General features: G+C 32.3%; 1 protein-coding gene across 2 annotated transcripts in view; it reads right to left on the bottom strand.

Annotated features, from left to right (window-relative positions):
• LOC136043036 (guanine nucleotide-binding protein G(o) subunit alpha) overlaps positions 1-18,650 on the bottom strand; it is a 167,941-nt gene extending 149,291 nt beyond the window's left edge. Inside the window, exon 1 of one of the 2 annotated variants that reach the window (XM_065727939.1) lies at positions 18,365-18,650. In XM_065727939.1, coding sequence (XP_065584011.1) covers positions 18,365-18,482 — 118 coding nt within the window. In that variant the 5' untranslated portion in view covers positions 18,483-18,650. Of the gene's footprint in view, positions 1-10,491; positions 10,801-18,364 lie in introns of those variants that run through there. The other variant, XM_065727938.1, reaches the window with a different exon arrangement.
• Positions 18,651-18,983: the final 333 nt, after the last annotated feature.

Genomic DNA, 18,983 nt, shown 5'->3' on the forward strand with positions numbered 1-18,983 from the left:
TTTTAATTTTGTGTAACCTGGTAATTATGCAGTAAAATGTGCTTAAAGGTACTTAAGATGTAACACTAATATAGTGTGCATCTTAATAATAAAACTAAGAATAAAGTAGTTAGGGTATAATTTGTGTTTGGGTGGTAGTGAGACAAACAACAAGCGAATAAAAAACAGTTTTGTTTCGTTGATTATAATTGCAAGTCTTATGAGTTGAAAAATTTAATTTAATTGCATTATTATTGTATTTTATTTACTTAAGTTAGTCTGAAAGACGAGTCATGACCATTCAGTCTCGTAAAAGTCATTCAGAACCCTTGTCTTTCCATTCAGGGCCCTTCTTTTAACTCAAGTTCCAATTCAAGTGAGGTTCAAGGGGTTAAAATTTTAAGGGTTAATTTATTAGGTTTTATTGAAATAAATTATGCTTTGAAGAAAGACTAGGACCATTGAATTTAATCTAAAACAATTGTTTTTAATCCAAGTCCTCCTAATCTAAGGGAGGACCATCCATTTTGGTATAGATATGTCTTATATTTAGTTTTGTATCTATTTTTGGCCATGATATAATTGGCCATTACTCCCCCCCCCCCTTGCCACTGAGGAGAGCGTTTCTACGAATATAACTATTGATTATTACATTTTGAAAACCCATTAAGGCTTTTACCCTTTCCCTAGTTTGCTATATTGGGATATTTTAAGAAACATAAAAGGTACCTAATTAGTATAAGAAACCAACTTAGTTTTAAGTTTAGGATAATTGAAATGCAGTTACGAGATCAAATGAAATTTACTGGAAATCAGTTTTCTTTTTGAAACAAATTTCTTTACAAACATTGCTTAATGTAATATTCTAGGAAAAATAATTTCTAAGAAATGAAATTTTTTAACATTCATCAAGGTTCGTTCACAATTAAATTAAAGAAGTATCGAGGTCCAGCTTCGGCTATTGCGGATTGCGTGCTTCAACTTGACTCAGTAACGTGCCACTTCGGCCATCTCCGTGCAAGGGACAGTTCGTGCATCCGAGAATAAATAATTTTGTGATCAACAAAACCGTGCGATGATGACAACACAAGTGAGAAAGTTAGTAACCCTGATTCTGATGAAGGAATCGGCTGAATCTCAACCCATGCACACAAAAAAACATTCCCTCGTTATGCCAGCACCGAAGTACTTTCGTGTGTCCTATTTTATTGCGGATTTTATTAATTATATAAAACAATGTTCGTTTTCCGTCTTGCATTACTTTAATTGCTTATTTCTAATTTATTTTGTATGTTGTTTTTTTTTACCCGGCTGACTGACCGTATTTCAAAAAGTAGGCTGTAAGAAGACTGTGGCTCAATCCTGTTTTCCTGGGCTATAATGAAAGACAGGTTGAGATGGCTAGGGCAAGTTCTGCGGATGAAGGATGACAGATTGTCGAAGATTGTCCTTGTAGGCTAACCGTTTAGGGCTAAACGGAAAGCAGGTCGTCGTCGTCTGGGGTGGGAGGATGTCAGAAAGAAATATTTAATGGAAATGGGAGCTTCCTACGAGGGTGTAAAGAGGGAGGCTTTGAATAGATAGGAGTGGAGGAGGAGCGTGCGTAGCTGTGTTAGCCATAAGCGGCTTGGTACTGTGACGATTTGTTGGTAGTGGTTGGAGTAGTTTCTGTTTGTTTTTTTTTTTGGTTTTTACATAGAGTGGAGGGGTGTTATATTTCTTGAGCGATTTTTTGTTTTAGATCATAATATCTGAGCCTTCTTTTTTTTACATGTACGGTAAAACTAAAGTTAATTCTTCATTACCAAGGTCGGTACTTTTTAAATTTGGCGGCATTGTCTGTGATTATGAAAATTAAAGGTATATTCATCCAGTAACCCAGGTGGCTATCCCCGAGGAAACCAACAAAGGATCCCCAAGAAAATCAATAAAGTATTTTATCTGCCATGAAAGAACCTGTAGACTGACTAACAGTGATATTATTGCTTGCTAAAGCCATTGCTCTACCAAAATGTTTTAAAAGAAACAAAAAACATACTCTTTTCAAGACACCTTTTTAAATTTACAATTATTATGTGCCAAGGGCGTATCCTTGATTTTGGTTCGAGGGGGTATTTTTTTGGAGGGGTGCGAAACTAGCATTAAAAACGTATCAAAAATGTGTTTATATACATTTACGTTACGTTTTTACGAGTCGGAGAAAAACTCCGGTTGGGAGGAGACGAGGTTCAAACCCTGTAACCTTCCCTCCCCCCATATGACCTTGCAATGGGCTGTAATTTACTCTTTCTTAGTGGATGCTGGAATCTAGTAAAAAACATTTTCAAAACACGTTTGAAAAAAAATGCTGAGGGAAAAAGAAGTATTATTTTGATCGTTTTCTATAGCCATGAATTAATAATAAATAGATCACAGAAAAAGGGGGACAAATTTTATATCATTCAGGACCCAAAAAAAATCATAGTAGTAATGGCAATTTTTATTATTAAAGAAATTTAAATTTATAGTTACTCTACACATACATAAACGACCGCGAGCTGCTTGATACCTTAACAAGAAAACAGTAGTATTTTTTTACTCCCCAATCAATACTTTTTCAATATTTCGTTTTAGACTCTTTCAAAATGTAGGTGTCACTATTGCGAAAAAAATACACCCCTTCACTATTGGGACCAAATATAGCCCTAAAACTACCATAGCACACTATAACACAAAATTATTGCTTATAATATGGAAAATGTTGCTAACGGTATGAATTTTATGTTTCCTTCCAATTTCATATGTTTTAAATCATTTTTAAACAATTTATTTATCCAACAGTTCTTATTCTCTGATAATAAAGTAATGCTTTTGAAAGGGCTAGGACCGGGGCTGAAAATGGTGGCTAATGAAGTGATGCGTGTTGATTCGAAATATAGAAAACAATTAACTAATATATTATATATATTTGCCGAGGGAAACTATTAAACGAAATTGGCAAGGTAGTTTCTCTATGTGTAGAGTAAACAAACCTTGTGATTCAGGAGTAGTTATTAAATAAATTGGGACAAACAGTCAAACAGGGGGCAACCCCTTCATATACAGAATAATTTCTTGCCGACTCTTATAATTCTTTGACTTTTCAGGGTTGTTTCTCCCGTTTATCGAAAATCAGGCAATTTTTCTTAGGCTTGTTGCCTTGTTAGGTGTAGAAACCATCAAATTAATATATTATGTATGTTTGTTTGGGAAAACTACGAAATAAAATTGACAAGGTTCTATTTTCTTGTTAAGGTATCAAGCAATTCGCCGTAACGAACTGTAAGCAAGGAGCAACGCGGCTCAATAGCAACCGAAACTCTAAAAAACGGTATTTTAACAACAATAAATATATCAAAGTAATTAACTTATTGTGCTGATTCTAAATATTTTAGATTCATTAAGCTTAGTGTTACCGATCAATGCTACGAGCCTGAGAAAAATTACCTGACTTTTGAGAAAGGGAAAAAGACCCCTTAAAAATCAAAGAATTTAAAAGTCGAACAGAAGTTATTCCGTATATGAAGGGCTTGCCCCCTATCTGAATACCTTGCTCTTTACGCTAAGGTTTGACTGTTTATCCCAATTTTTCAAGAACTAGGCTATTGATGCTAGAAAGTATGGAAACGAAAATCCGTCGTGCATATGGTACCATTGTTAGTTCTCAGTTTCATTTGAATAGAGCCAATCTTGCGAGAATTTACAATAGTGTCGTCCTGCCACATATTCTGTATTTAGTACCGTTTTACCCTATATTTAGTGAATCTGACCATCTTAGGATGAAACGCGTTTTCTTCAAATTTGCTAAGTTTCTGTTGCGAGTTCCTCCATGGACCCGCAACTCCTATTTCTTGAAAAAATATAGCTTGTCTGACCCGTGTGCTAAGTTAGCTGAGCTGAATGTACACATGTGTAATAAGCAAACCGGTCATGAATGGTAAAATGTTGTTTTTTGACGTGGAATTATTTTTGTCTGTATTTTAGAATGTAATTACGATATGTTGTTTCTTTCTTCTTTTGTTTTTGCTTTTTTCTTCAATGTACTCCATCACTTCATTATTTTGTATGATGGGTTATAAATAAATACATACATACATTATGTTCTTGACAAACTAATTTGTTCAAGTTAATTTTTCTTTTCATTGATTTCTCTTTATTTCTGTGCATAGAAAGTTTAATAATTTCTTAGACCACACTGCTTTTCCATTTACGAAAAACTAAGCGAAGAGAAAATTGGTTTTAATTTTGACAAAGCATTGAACAAAAAATAAAATGTAAAACTACACTTTAACTAAAAAAAATAAAAATACTCCTAATATATTGAGTAATTGATTACATAATAATGTAAGTTGTTCTTATTTATTTGATTGTTTATATATTTTTTTTATTTCGTTGTGTTTTAGGTGCCGTGTTTTTTTTGTGTTGTCTTAAAAAAATCTTAAATATGTCTTAAATATCTATTGTTATTTTTAATTTTTTTTTTGTCCGTTGAGAAAGGCTCCCGGACGTGGGGCCGAAATATTCGGAGTTTTTTTTTATTTTTTTAGTTAAAGTGTAGTTTTATATTTTGTTTTTTGTTCACTGCTTTGTCGAAATTAAAACCCGTTTTCTCTTTGCTTAATTTTTCGCATATAAAAAGTTTAACTATAGTATAACGGCTATTGTTATGTTCTTCATTTAGCCCTACCGTTTTTCTCTTTCAAAGAAAACCCGTTTTCTCTTTGCTTAATTTTTCGTATATAGAAATTTTCACTAAAGTATTACGGTTATTGTTATATTCTTCATTTAGCCCGACCGTTTTTCTGTTAATTTTTTTACAAAAATTTGCCCCCTTTACAATAAATTTTGTTTGTATGCTTACAAAACTGGTATTAATCAAGAATTCTTTTAACTTCGCGCAGCTTTTCATTTATAAATTACTCAGTTAAATAGGAAAAACCAGACAGCAAAATTAAGTATGTTCTGTGGGAAAACGCCTTTATTTCTTATTGCTAAAAGCTTTGCTTAAACCTCATGGGAGTTGTGGTCAAACAAACACCATTAAATAAGCTAAACCACAATGGTCCATCAAGGTTAATTAAAAAGTTAAATCTCTTATTTATTTGTATAATAGATATTTTAGTCAATTCAATATTATTACTTAAGTTCAATTAGTATAATTTAATTCATTAATATTATTAATTGTTCCACTTTTCTTAGAAAATAAAAATAAATCACCAATATATAAGCTCAAGATAAATAATTATTCTAAGCTGTGTACAGATGGCTAAGATCAGCTTCAGTCTTTCAAAAGACTGAATTTTTTGATTGTTTTTTTTTTGTTTTTTAAATATTTACATATGTAAATATCAAACTACGCAAGTCCAATCGATTGGTCTAGCCTAATATCGTAAATCTTATTTATTGCTAAAAATAGAAATTTCACTGTATTTTTGAAAGATGTCTAATATCTTTTTTTTTATTTGTAAAAACATTCTAAATAACTCTGATTTTATTTTTCTCAAAAATTTTCAAAAAAGTTTTCACAATATATCTCATATCTTCTTTTCGTTTACAGAGTTACAGAGAAAATGTGTTTTTTATTATTTTTAACTTTTTTTAATATTTGCATCAAACTTTTTCCGAACTGTCTTATATCATCTTTCTCATTTATAAAAATAGTTGAGAAAGTATTTTTTTTTCTGTCAATTAAATAAAGAACAAAAATAAATGTATCGAAATTTTCCTGAAATGTCTTATATCTTCTTTTCTCATTCACATAAATATTTGAGAAAGGGGTTTTGATTAGTAAATTATTGATTACTTCATCAAATTATATAGTACATTGTTTGTGCTTTGAAAATCTTTTGTGTAAAACTACTAAAATTTTTATAAGATTAAAAACGTAGGTTTTTTATATTTTTCGCACAATTTTGAAATTTTATTTTGCGAAAAAAAAGAATTTATCTTTGTATTGTAAATCCTTCCCAGTTGCTCTAACCGACATATGGTTTGCTAACCTCCAAATAAATTGGATAGTCTTAAGTTGAAAATAGGCTCTATTTTAACTTTTTTGATATTTTGATTTCGGTTTTGTTTATTCATCGGTAGTAATCTCTGTTTCTTTTAAGATTGAGTCATAATAGGACTTCTTTTTCACTCGTTTTAGGTTTCAATGTGGCTCTTTACTTTTCTTTGGGAAACTTCTTTTTTTGAATTTTTGTTTTTTAAGTTAGTAACAATTTTGGTAATAGGAGCAAAATGAAAGTCAATAATGGTTATAGAATGCATCCATAATCTTCAGACTCAATTATAAGTTGTATAGTTTATAAATGATAACCAAAACTGCTTTAAAACATAGTTTTTTTATGTCAGTTTTTGAGTAACCGTGTTATTTCTTTTTTTCGTGGTTTTGTGGGTTTTTTTTAGAGAAGGAGGAAGAGACGATGAGACAATATTTCTTCAATTGATTTCCAGATTCCTCCTTCTTCCCTTATATTGTTTTCTGGTTTCTCCATTTTCTGGTTTGTTTTGTTTTTTAGAATATTCATTAAAACAGACCTGTCCAGTTTGTTGTCCGGTTTATTCTGTTTTATTATTCTATTATTTTCATTCTATATTCTATTAAATTAAATTCTAAATTATATTCTATCTCTATTCTATTATTTTATTCTATAGCTTTTGGTTTATTTTTTATTTTATTCTATTTACTTTATTATAAAATTTTTATTAAATTTATTTATTCAGTTTATTTATTTGTTATATTCTAATATTGTGGCGTCGATGCAAAATTGGCACCATATATTCACAATAACACTATACTTTACGTACAACTCCTTGGGTAAGGCGATTGTGGTTCAGTTTTATGTTTTTTTTTCTTTTACTTTCGTCTGTAATTATGTCTATGATTCATACTAGGTTTTGTCTATGAAAATCTCATTTATTCTTTTTTACCTCTTTAGATACTAGGTCGTGAGCTGTAAATGCTAAGCTCTTAGATTTTAATCAAATAATAAAAACAAGTTTTTTCAACTGGAAGTAAGGAGCAACAGTAAAATTTAAAACGAATTTTTTTCTTGTGTATATTAGGGGATTTCCCCCTCGTCAATACCTCACTCTTTACGCTAAAGTTCGAATTTTGTTCCAATTATTTAAGAATGACCCCTGAATAAGAAACTCCATTTAATTAGAATCAATAACTCTTTTGGAAGCACTAAAAAAACTTTGGCGTAAAGAGCGAGGTATTGAAAAAGGAGTGGACCCCTCATATACGTAATAGTTTCTGTTCGCATTAAGTTTTAATATTGATTCTTACTTTCAGTTGAAAAAACTTGTTTTTTATTTAATTTCTGATCGTTTTTCAGTAATGCTGGGAAATACGGCGCCCCATTCATGGAAATAATTGCATCGAAGATAATTGCTTTTGAATACTGAAGATTCTAGTTTGTAGATTAACGATACATCTTTTTCGTCGCCCAAGTGACGACTGGGATCATATCCAGCCTCAATGTTGCCAAGTAGATATTAATTCACTTTGTCACTAACAGCAAGGATTAAATATTTTATTTTTGAAATTGAATTTTTAGTATGAGCTGGAATTTCTGTATTGAATCTGAATTTTTATACTATAATTGACAAATTCTTCAATTAACTCACTAACGAGATAGCTAAAAAATATGCATATTTTAAGAATCAGAATTTCATTCTAAATCCAAGTATAACGTTCATTTGGGTCAGAAATGAGCCTTACCTCCAACTACATCCCCCTTAATTTACAAACACATGCCCTGATTTTTATAAATGTAATGAATGTTCCATTATTTTTACTAACTTCTCACTAAAGCTAAAGAAAAAAGTGACTTACGGAGAATTCAGTGCATAAATATAACTCAGAGTATATATTTGCACATTAAAAGGATTAGGGGTAGGATTTATTTTGACGCAAATAAATGCTCTATTTGGAATTAAGGATGAAATTCTGATTCTAAAGTATGTCTGTTTCTTAGCTATTCAGTATTGTGTTAATATTAATAGCCTATAGCTATTATGTTTTGAATATCAAAGGCAAATTACTTAATTTTTGCTCTTGGATTTGAATCTTAAATTTATTTTAAATTAGAGTGTTTTATTTTGGACATTATAGTTAAATTACTAGCTAAAATAGTAGCAGCCATTTGTCTTTTTGAGGTCTTTTGGTATCGATCTTTTTGTTTTTAGTTTTGATTTGGTTTTGACATTTCCTTTTTGTAATTTTCGTGTATGTGTTCTTTCTTTACTGAAAGTTAAGCTAGGTTCTGATTTAAAAAAAAAAAACGAATTTGAATTCTTTGGCCAGATTTCTTATCATCCATCGATAAAAAGAAATTTCTTTTTAACAGCAAATTTTTTGTTCCCTCCTCTTTCAGATAAGGATTTAAACATTCGTTATTTCATTTAATATATATATATATATATATATATATATATATATATATATATATATATATATATATATATATACGAATGTTCAATTCTGGCTCCAGAAACAGCAGCTTTTCAATCAGGTTAAAAAAAAACTAGCTCCCATCCAAGGGTGCCACCATAGATGGCCCAAGGGTTGGTGGCTCTCTGGGATACAAAGAAACGTTAATAGTGTGTTCAAATTGTAATTCTGTGACCCAGGCTATTTGTTGTAAAAATATCAAACGGTCTCCTATTGATTAACACGGAATAATGCACCAATCAGAAATAAGCTATCAGTTTTGCGGACATTAACTAAACCAGTTTGGTATCAGGGAACGTAAAGCCGGTCTTTAAATCTATTCAAAGAAGAACATGAAAACAACACCTATTTAAATCAGGGTTGCCACCTGTATCGCGAAAGTGCTATTTTAGCACTTTTTCATTATGTTTAGCACTGTAGTACGTGCTCAGGGTTGTTATTATAGCACTAAAGTACTATTTAGCACTTTTTTTGCGCTATTATAGTAGTTGATAGGCTTGCTTATCAATATTGATTATATTATCAATATTGAATATTGAATATTGCTTATCAATATTGAAATATTGATTATAGTAGTTGATATAAGAGTAGTTGATAGGCTTGCTTATCAAGCCAAACTCGATAAAAGAGTAATGAGTACTCGGGGTTTCGAAATATGCCCTTTTACTGCTTCGGTGCGACCAAGTGGTGCAAGAGGGCAAATGGTTCCCCTTTTGCTCCAAATACCTTGAAATTTGCCACTAGTTTAATTCATCCCTTTGAAACTAACAAACATTGAATTACATGTAAATATGTAATTATATAGCACCGTGAATTTGGGAATAGTAAAAAAGAGAGACATTATACAACAAATTGTAATATTTTGATAAAACATAGATATCAAACAAGGGGAAAAGAGATTAGTGGCACCGTTCGCTTCCTTATTGATATATCTTTCTCAATACATTAACCCCTACCATCGGAATTGTAAAACAATTGTACCACCCACCCCACCCCTAATTCTTTGATTTAATTCTAGGATTAATTAAATAAGTGCTGATTTTGTTGGTTTCCAACTTTCATTCTCATCAGCCTCAAAATGCAATTAAAAAACCCAAACATTAGCGTATAGCCTAGGGTAATATCCCCCCTTTAGGAGGCAGACTTGAAGACAATGGATGATGGTGCCTAATATTATATTTGGAATGTGCATTGAAGGGTGAATCAAGTTTTTCTATCTCAATTTATATCTAATTAAATTGTATTTCTCTTTTATCTAATTTATGATGAATCTCGAAACACCACTGAGAGCAGGCACGTACGCAGGAACTTATTCCGGGGGGGGGGCTCAAAACCTTCGAAACAGCAGATATAAAGTAGCACTTTTTGTCTTTAGTAATGCAAAAAACACGTATATCGGAAAATACAGGTTAACTTTAATCTGTAATATTGTAGCGATGGGGGGAAGAAGACTGAAGCCTCAAAAGTACGTTTTAGGCTCAGGTTATGTTCATAGAGATTTAGAACCAGTGATTAATCTATTATATCCCACTGAAAGGGAAATTTTAGGGTTAACAGTGCAGCATGGGTGCTGCGCGGGTAGTTCTTCTATTGCAAAAACGTAGATTTTAATGAAAAATGATAATTTCCAAAATTGATCCATTAAAAGCTGTACTTTATCCTGAAAAGGGGGGATAAACGCCCTAATATCAAGGATAATTCTATTTTGCTGTGGAAAGAAAACTCTCTTTACAAAAAAAAAAAAATAACAGTACAATTGCTAATTACCTCAAAGAGGGTAAAAAGTTAGACAGAAAATGTATTAATAATTGGGCAGTGACTTGACCGGATAATTGCATGCTGTAAAATCCCCCAAAAAAGGCTTCACACATGTATCTAGGTTCTTAATAAATATTCTATTTTTGCCAGAAATCCCAAGAAACCATGGGGAAATTAAACATTTCACAAAATTTCGGGGGGAGCCGGGCCCTAAGTCCCCCCCCTGTGTACGTGCCAGACTGAGAGTAATAAGGTAAATGGGGTAATAAACATACCAAGCAGTAATAACTTAATATCTTTAGCGAGCTGCATCCCATCTTCCTTTAGATTTTTTTCAATCAATTTGGACCTTGCGGCTGCAGCCCGTTCTTCAGCTGACATGGCACAACCCATTTTGCAAAATAACTCGCTCTTGGAGCCAAAACACAACGAAGCCACGATTATGGAAGTCTTTAGAAGAAAACACTCAAAATACAACACAATATCTCACTAGCATAAACACTCTAAATAACAAACATTTTAGGAGAAGGTTTTCCCGTCGCTGAATTCAGAGTTTAGCACTCAGCAGCCATTGGGCGTTTGTTCTTGGGAGAGGCAAAATATTTGAAAAGCGCATGTGTGACAATGTTCCCGAGATCAGTAGGGGAAACAGACAGGGAAAGAGAAAATAAACAATTTGATAACGATGTCATTCCGATAATACAAAAGGAGTGTTTGTGTTATCAGGCCGTATAAAAAAGAATCGTTTAGATTTAAAAAAAAAATCATGGTAACAGATGCTCTTTTTTCACTTATGCCCGAGCCACGTCATAGTCACATTTGTAAATTAAAAAAAAAAATAATGTATGGGATGCATTAATTTGTGTGAAATTTCAAAAAATGTTATGAAATTAATATGAAAAACTTATATGACAAGGCCTCATCCAGGATAGAGGGGGGCACGGGGTTTGATCTCTCCTCCTCCCAAAAATGTTTGTCAAACTCGCTAAAACGTAATAACAAAAATACATCTAAACAAATTTTGATGTTTTTATAAATTTTTTTGTAGCCCCCGCCAGAAAAAAACACCCCCGCTAGCAAAAACCCAGGATACGCCCTTACTATAAAAATGCTGATATGTCCCCCAAAAATTTATTTTAAGTATTATGTACGAATGCTCTTTGATTTTACTGCCCGTATTGGTGTTGTCTCATTTGATGGTCCATGTTAATCATTTTCCCCAATTGTGAATTTAACAGGTGGTTCTAAAGAATCATCATTTGTAATAATTGCAAATTTATGTTTTTTGGGTCTTCTTACTGACATTATTTTAACTGGTTACGTTCAAACCTGTATGCTTGATCACATAGAGTTGGTCTTATCTAACAAAAAATAAACCATATTAAATTCTCAGGTATGTTTCCAATTTGAATTAAAACATTAAAATTATTGCTCAGACACCACAAATATTTTTGTAGTTTGCAAAAATATTTGTAATAACTTTAGCGATTAAAAAATTTCTCAACTTTTTCTCATGTCTTAAAAAGACATTGCATGTACTTGTATCCCTTGTTCAAATATATAAAAATATTTTTGCAATTACCAGTTTTTTTTCTTTAAGCAATTTAATTTCTTTTCAAAGATAGTTGATTATTGAAGCAGTGCCGATTTATTTTTCCCAAAATTATCTTAACGAATTTTCTAAAACTTCTTGTCTATCTAAGTCTTTTTGTTTTTGCCAGAATATATTAGGATGCCAATTTTCCCGAAAAAATGTGGGGCCGTTTGTGAGAAAAAATACACGCATACATACACAATTATTGCTCACTTACAAAATATCATATATATATATATATATATATATATATATATATATATATATATATATATATATATATATATATATATATATATATATATACATACATATATATATATATATATATATATATATATATATATATATATATATATATATATATATATATATATATATATATATATATATATATATGGTACGTGTGTCTAATAGCCACCACATTCAAGTTATGTAAGTAAATGTTGAGAAGTAAAGTTTGCTTGACGCTAATGAAACAAAACAAAATACGATGAAAATATAATATTTTATCAAAGAAATTTCGAAAACTACGATTTAGAAATATGCGCCGAGAGTGCAGAAATGTCACTAAGAATCGCAAAATGAGCTCTGCCGTTACTGCCGCACGCCCCATGTACTCTGCTAGGTATGATTTTGAATAATGGCGGGATGTAGGCCTACCTCGGTACATTCCAAAAAGGGCCTTTATCGAAAGAGTACAAAGTCATTCTTTGTCCATTGACGCACTATTTTGTTTTGGCAATACCGCCTTATCCTGGAAAAGTCTAATTGCCCTTTCTTCAGTCATTGCCAAATCCATAATCACCATTTTAACATCCATGGTTAGACATTACCCCCTATCAACAAAGATCACAAACTGAATAGATTTCGTCCCGTGGTCGGAAAAACCGGTTATTTCATTAGCATTCACCAAACTTCTCTTCTCGATAGAACTTGAGTGTGGTGGCCATAACACAAGTACTATACACACACAAACACACACACTCGCACACATTTCAAAATTTTGTGACTTAAATTTTAACTCTGATTACAAGACGTCAATGATAAAATTTATACAGTAAAACTGACCCTTACTGAGTTCAATTAAATAATGACTAAACAATTAATTGAGGTTTTTGTCGTGTGCAATTTTAGTATCATCCAGAAGTTTGAATATGAGGTGGCCAAGACATCACTGAATGATTCACAAGCTTTTGATAAATTATTGTTACATAATGTACTGTTTATTGCTGGGGCTCAACTGTAGCCCCACTTGTTGATAAAATCAAAAATGTTTACAACTGTTTTCGATGTAATAACTTAAATTAGGTAATTTTATTCAAGACCACACTGCCTTTCCATGACAAGCTAATACATGTTCTAATGGGAATAAGTCTATTTACTAGACAGAAATAACATTGCCAGACAGTATTTTTTTTCTGATAATAATCGCTGTGTATCTGATCCAAATATCCAGACTTTTGTATCTTTTTTCACTATCTAATGTATGGACCCATTTTAACTTTTACACACACATTATGTACTGTTTATTGCTGTGGCTCAACTATAGCCGCACTTGTTGATAAAATCAAAAATGTCTACAACTGTTTTCGATGTAATAACTTAAATCAGGTAATTTTATCCAAAATTACCCAAAATCAAAGTTAAACTCAGGGCATAATTTTTGACAGAGCGGCTAGCCCTTCTCCCATACCCCTTTTCTCCCAAAGACATCCAATAAAATTCGCCATTTGATTATCAAATTAGCCATTTGATTCAGCATAGTTGAAAGGTCCGATATGTAATAGCAGTTTTAACTTCCCTCATTAATCGTGCCCTGAATATTTGCTCCGATTCGTATATAAATGCAGAAATAAACTTTTTCAGAGATATTCTTTTTGGTAATGGATACCCCATTCCTTTTGTCAATAAACTAATTAACCGTAGAATAAAATGACATTCTTTTAAAATCGAAGAAGATATTTCACAATGCGAGGCTACTGATAAGCCCTCAAATATTGTCTATCTTCCGTATATCCCAAAAATCACAACAAAATTAAAAAATATTTGCACAAAAAATAACCTGTACGTAGTTTTTATATAACTTTAAAATCATTAATTTCTTAAATTCCGGTAAAGATAAGACCCCAGTTACTCGTCAAAGAGGGGCCTATCAAATACCCTATGATTGTGGAAATTACTATGTCGGCAGGACCCATCAGAATAACGGTTACAACAGCGTAAAAAAGACATAGACAAGGCATTAATTTCAAATAGTTCCAACAACTCCTTTGATTCTGCTTTAGGTTGGCATATATTTAATAATCCTTCCCACACGATACTTTTTCAAATTAAATAAAAAAAAACAAGTTTTTTTAAATGAAAGTAAGGAGCGACATTAAAACTTAAAACGAACAGAAATTACTCCGTATATGAAAGGGGCTTTTCCTCCTCGACACCCCGCTCCTTACGCTAAAGTTTTTTATTGTTTTAAAAAGTAGAGTTGCGAGAAAGAATCAAACTTTAGCGCAAGGAGCGGGGTGTCGAGGAGGAAAAGCCCCTTTCATATACGGAGTAATTTCTGTTCGTTTTAAGTTTTAATGTCGCTCCTTACTTTCATTTAAAAAAACTTGTTTTTTTAATTTAATTTCTGAAAGTTTTGAATTAATGCATGTCTGATTTTGGCTCTCCGTACATAAATTACTAAAATTAAATTTGCATATTAATTCTTTTTTTGGCTAAATGGCTTTCTCTTAGTTTTGATCTGACGATTTTGAGAAATAAGGGGTGGGGAAGGAGGTCTAGTTGCCTTCCAATTTTTCGGTTACTCAAAAAGGCAACTAGATCTTTTAATTTTTAACGAACGTTTTTATTAGTAAAAAAAAACGTAACTTAAGAATTAACTTACGTAACAAACGTACATAACTTACGTAACTTACGTTACGTTTTATCCCAATTCTTTAAGAATGACCCCTGAATCAGAAAGGCCGTAGAATAAATAGTTGAAATTATTTAAAAAAATTTTAGCATAAAGAGCGAAGTATTTATCTCCTCCTAAATACCTCGCTCTTTATGCTAAAGCATTTTTAGAACCCTTCATATGCGTAATAATCTCTGTTCGTTTTAAATTTTAATGCTTCTCCTTACTTTCAATTGAAAAAACTTTTTCATGTTTATATTTTCATTGTTTTTTTTTTTATAGTAATGCTAGAAAGTCCTGCGCCCTTTTCATTGAATTTCTCTTCCCCCATGAAATACTCCTCCAAGGAAAGATCCTCCCATATAGCCCCCTCCCCTGAACCCCACACCCAAACCAAAAAAATCCCCCTGATAACATCAGTACACTTCCCAGTAACCATTACTGTATGTAAACATTGGTCAAAGTTTGTAACTTGCAGCCCCTCCCCCAGGGACTGTGGGGGGTAAGTCATCCCCAAAGACATAGTTATTATGGTTTTCGACTATGCGGAACAAAATGGCTATCTCAAAATTTTGATCCGTTGACTTTGGGAAAAAAATGAGCGTGGGAGGGGGCCTATTTGCCCTCCAATTTTTTTGGTCACTTAAAAAGGGCACTAGAACTTTTCATTTCCGTTAGAATGAGCCCTCTTGCAAAACTCTAGGACTACTTGGTCGATACGATGACCCCTGGGGAAAAAAAAAACAAAAAAAAAACAAATAAACACGCACCCGTGATTTGTCTTCTGGCAAAAAATACGAAATTCCACATTTTTGTAGATTGGACCTTGGAATTTTTCTAGAGGGTTCTCTGATACGCTGAATGCGATGGTGTAATTTTCGTTAAGATCCTATGACTTTTAGGGGGTGTTACCCCCTATTTTCCAAAATAAGACAAATTTTCTCAGGCTCGTAACTTTTGATGACAAAGACTAATTTTGATGAAACTTATATATTTAAAATCAGCATAAAAATCCGATTCTTTTGACGTATCTTTTTGTATCAAAATTCCGTTTTTTAGAGTTTCGTTTACTATTGAGCCGGGTCGCTCCTTACTACAGTTCGTTACCACGAACTGTTTGAAATCTTCACTCATCACTAATGATGAGTGGATATAAACTTGGGGATAAAACAGGTGGTTCGAGAATCAATCGAAATTAATCTCAAAATAAATAATAATATTTCTTTGAACAGGGACTTAGGGGAATACTCACTAAATTCTTTATACTCAAATTTAATTAAAATTGATTTAACAAAATATTTTACTAAACCGATTTATAATAGTATTGAACCAGCTACGAAAAGGCCTTTGAGACAGGCTGCTGAAAAAGAAAGGTTTTGTGAGAAATTGCACTTAATCACTTTGTTATCTTTAGTTTGAATGAATTTATATTCTCATTTCATTCTTTTTGTCAGTCCTGGTTGAACTTCGTTGAAGTAAGGATGCTAGGGCTGTTTTTTTTTTTAAGTTTTAAAAAAACATAATTTAAAGTTTTTAATTCTCACAATTTAATGTATGCTTATTTATATATACATATTTTCTCTCTTGTTCTCGTATTGTGCTGAAGACGGCCCTTGGACATAGGGCCGAAATATTCACAGAACTGATTTCCACTGTCTTGAAAAGTTTTTCCCTATTGTTTCTACTTTATATTTGTTCGTTATGGAAAGGCAGTGTGGTCTTCGTCGCTATTTTAGTCCAATATCTATGTCTTTTGGGATGGCGAGACCCCCATTGTCTCTTGAGAAAAGGCTGTAAATTATAGGATTTACCTATTTTTCACATATAGTAGTCCTAGTTGTTAAAGGAAAATAAGCGGAAATTTTTAAGGGAAATTTTTTGCCTTAAAAGCTGGAGAAAAGCTTCCAGAAGGAAACTTCTCGGGTAACTTTTCACGGAAACTATTCCCGGGTGATTTTTACACTGGGGGGAAGTAAGTTTATTCCCTCGCTTAATTTGACAAACAGTCACAAATAAAATTAAAAAAAAGTTTTTCCACTGAATGTAAGAAGCAACAATAAAGCTTAAAACGAAAAAAAAGTATTCCGTGCCTGAAGCCCCCTCCTCAACCCTCGTTCTTTACGCTACTGTTTGACTTTTTGTCTTTAGTCACAATTCTTTAAGAAAGACAGCTCAAACAGACAAGCCGTTATATTTGAATGAAAAGTGTTTTTAAGTGTTTAAAAATGTTGATGAAGGGTTAGCCCCTCTCATACAAGGAATAACTTCTGTTCGTAGTTCTAATGTTACTCCTTTCTTTCGGATGAAAGAGAAAAGTTTTTTTTTTTCAATTGAAATCTAAGACGATCAAAAATAAAGTCCTATAATAATTCAAATTCACAAACGAACAAAAATTAATGGAAATGAGTAAATGTAATCCAAAATTAACAATAATTGAAATAAATATTCACCTAAAATACAGAGATTATAGATATTAAGAAATTAAAGATTAAGATATCGAGATAGGAATTATGATTGAGAAAATGTACCCTAAAATGAAAAGAAACTATAATGAATAATAAAGCTAAACTTAAAATTAGCAGAACTTTCCGTAACAAGCAGAGAGCTACTACCTCATGAACTCTCTAAGGGTATAGTGTCATCTGTGCTCAGGGGTGTAGCTCCAGCATTTTATTAGGGGGGGGGCAAGAGGTGTCCATATCAGGATATTCAAGGGTAAGGTAAAGGTAAAGGATACGGCATTAGACTTTACAGTCCGTATCGGCGGCGCTGATCTCCGTTTCTTGGCCCTTCAGCCAGGAAGTGCAATGGGGGGTTGGGGGTCAGCCATCCTGTACTTTCGCACACCCTTCCTGTTTACCTTCCCCAGATTTCTCCAGGTACCCATTTAGAGCTGGGTCGACTCTTGCTAAGCTTACAGAGTCACGCCACTGACCCCCGTCCCAAACCGAAGAATTGGGTACATATATATATATATATATATATATATATATATATATATATATATATATATATATATATATATATATATATATATATATATATATATATATATATATATATATATATATATATATATATATATATATTGGGGAGCAACCGCTCCCCTTGCCCCCAAACCACGCTCCTATCTGTGCTTTACAATGGCTGTAAAGGACATTTATAACGTTAATCCAAAACATGAGCTACGTAACTTGAGATGACATATATTACGTTATGAGGTCTTTTTCACTCATTTTTCTTTATTAACTTTTTTTTATTTGTGCATTTATAACTTAGATAAATTTGATGTTTGCATTTTGTGAAGTCCTATCCGTTTTACATCGTTTGTTTTCACTTTATTTTCTACTTGTTAGTCAATTTAAAGTAATTGGCTAAACCTTCGAAAAAGATTTTTTTGAAATTACATTTATTGTTTTTATTTATTTCTCATTTACTATTGGTTTATAGTGCCAGATATTAGCAAGGAAAAAAAGCAATCTTTGATATTTAGCCTTGGCTTATACCATGAAGGACAATTTTTATGTTTGTGGCATCTATTTTTATATTTCGAAAAAGCGTCGAATAGAGAATTAAACATCGTTTGTTTTTATTTAATTCAAGCGTCATCTTGAAACATTAGCAGGGTATATGGGGCATTAAGAGAACATACCAAGCAGCAATAATTTAATGTCTTTAGCGGCATGCATTCCATCTTCCTTCAGATTTTTTTCAATCAATTTGGACCTTGCCGCCGCAGCCCGTTCTTCAGCTGACATGGCACAACCCATTTTGCAAAAGAACTCGCTCTTGGAGCCAAAACACAACGAAGCCACGATTATGACAATCTTTTCTAAAGAATACACTCAAAATATGATACAATTTCTCACTAGCGTAAACACTCTAAATAATAAACATTTTAGGAGAAGCCCTTTCCGTTACCGAAATCAAAGTCTAGTACTGATTGGTCATTGGGCGTTTGTACTTGGAAAAGGCACCATAGTTGAAAGCGCATGTGTGACAATGTTCCCAAATTTGGTAGGGGAAATAGACAGGAATAGAGAAAATATCTAAGTCACTCCCCCCTTAGATTATATAAACTACTTCTTCTTGTTTTCTTCAGAAAAAAAAAACAATGCCCTCCCCCCGGGATTTTAGAAAATATCTTTATTACATCGTATAAAATCAAATTAAAAACTATACAGAAGTAAAAAATGTCCGTGTCCTCTCCCCAAATTTTGATGAATTGTCGCCAAAGGTATATCCAGGAATTCTGTTCAGAGGGGTGGGTT

Source organism: Artemia franciscana, unplaced genomic scaffold (assembly GCF_032884065.1).
Source record: "Artemia franciscana unplaced genomic scaffold, ASM3288406v1 Scaffold_284, whole genome shotgun sequence".
NCBI classification, from domain to species: domain Eukaryota; kingdom Metazoa; phylum Arthropoda; class Branchiopoda; order Anostraca; family Artemiidae; genus Artemia; species Artemia franciscana.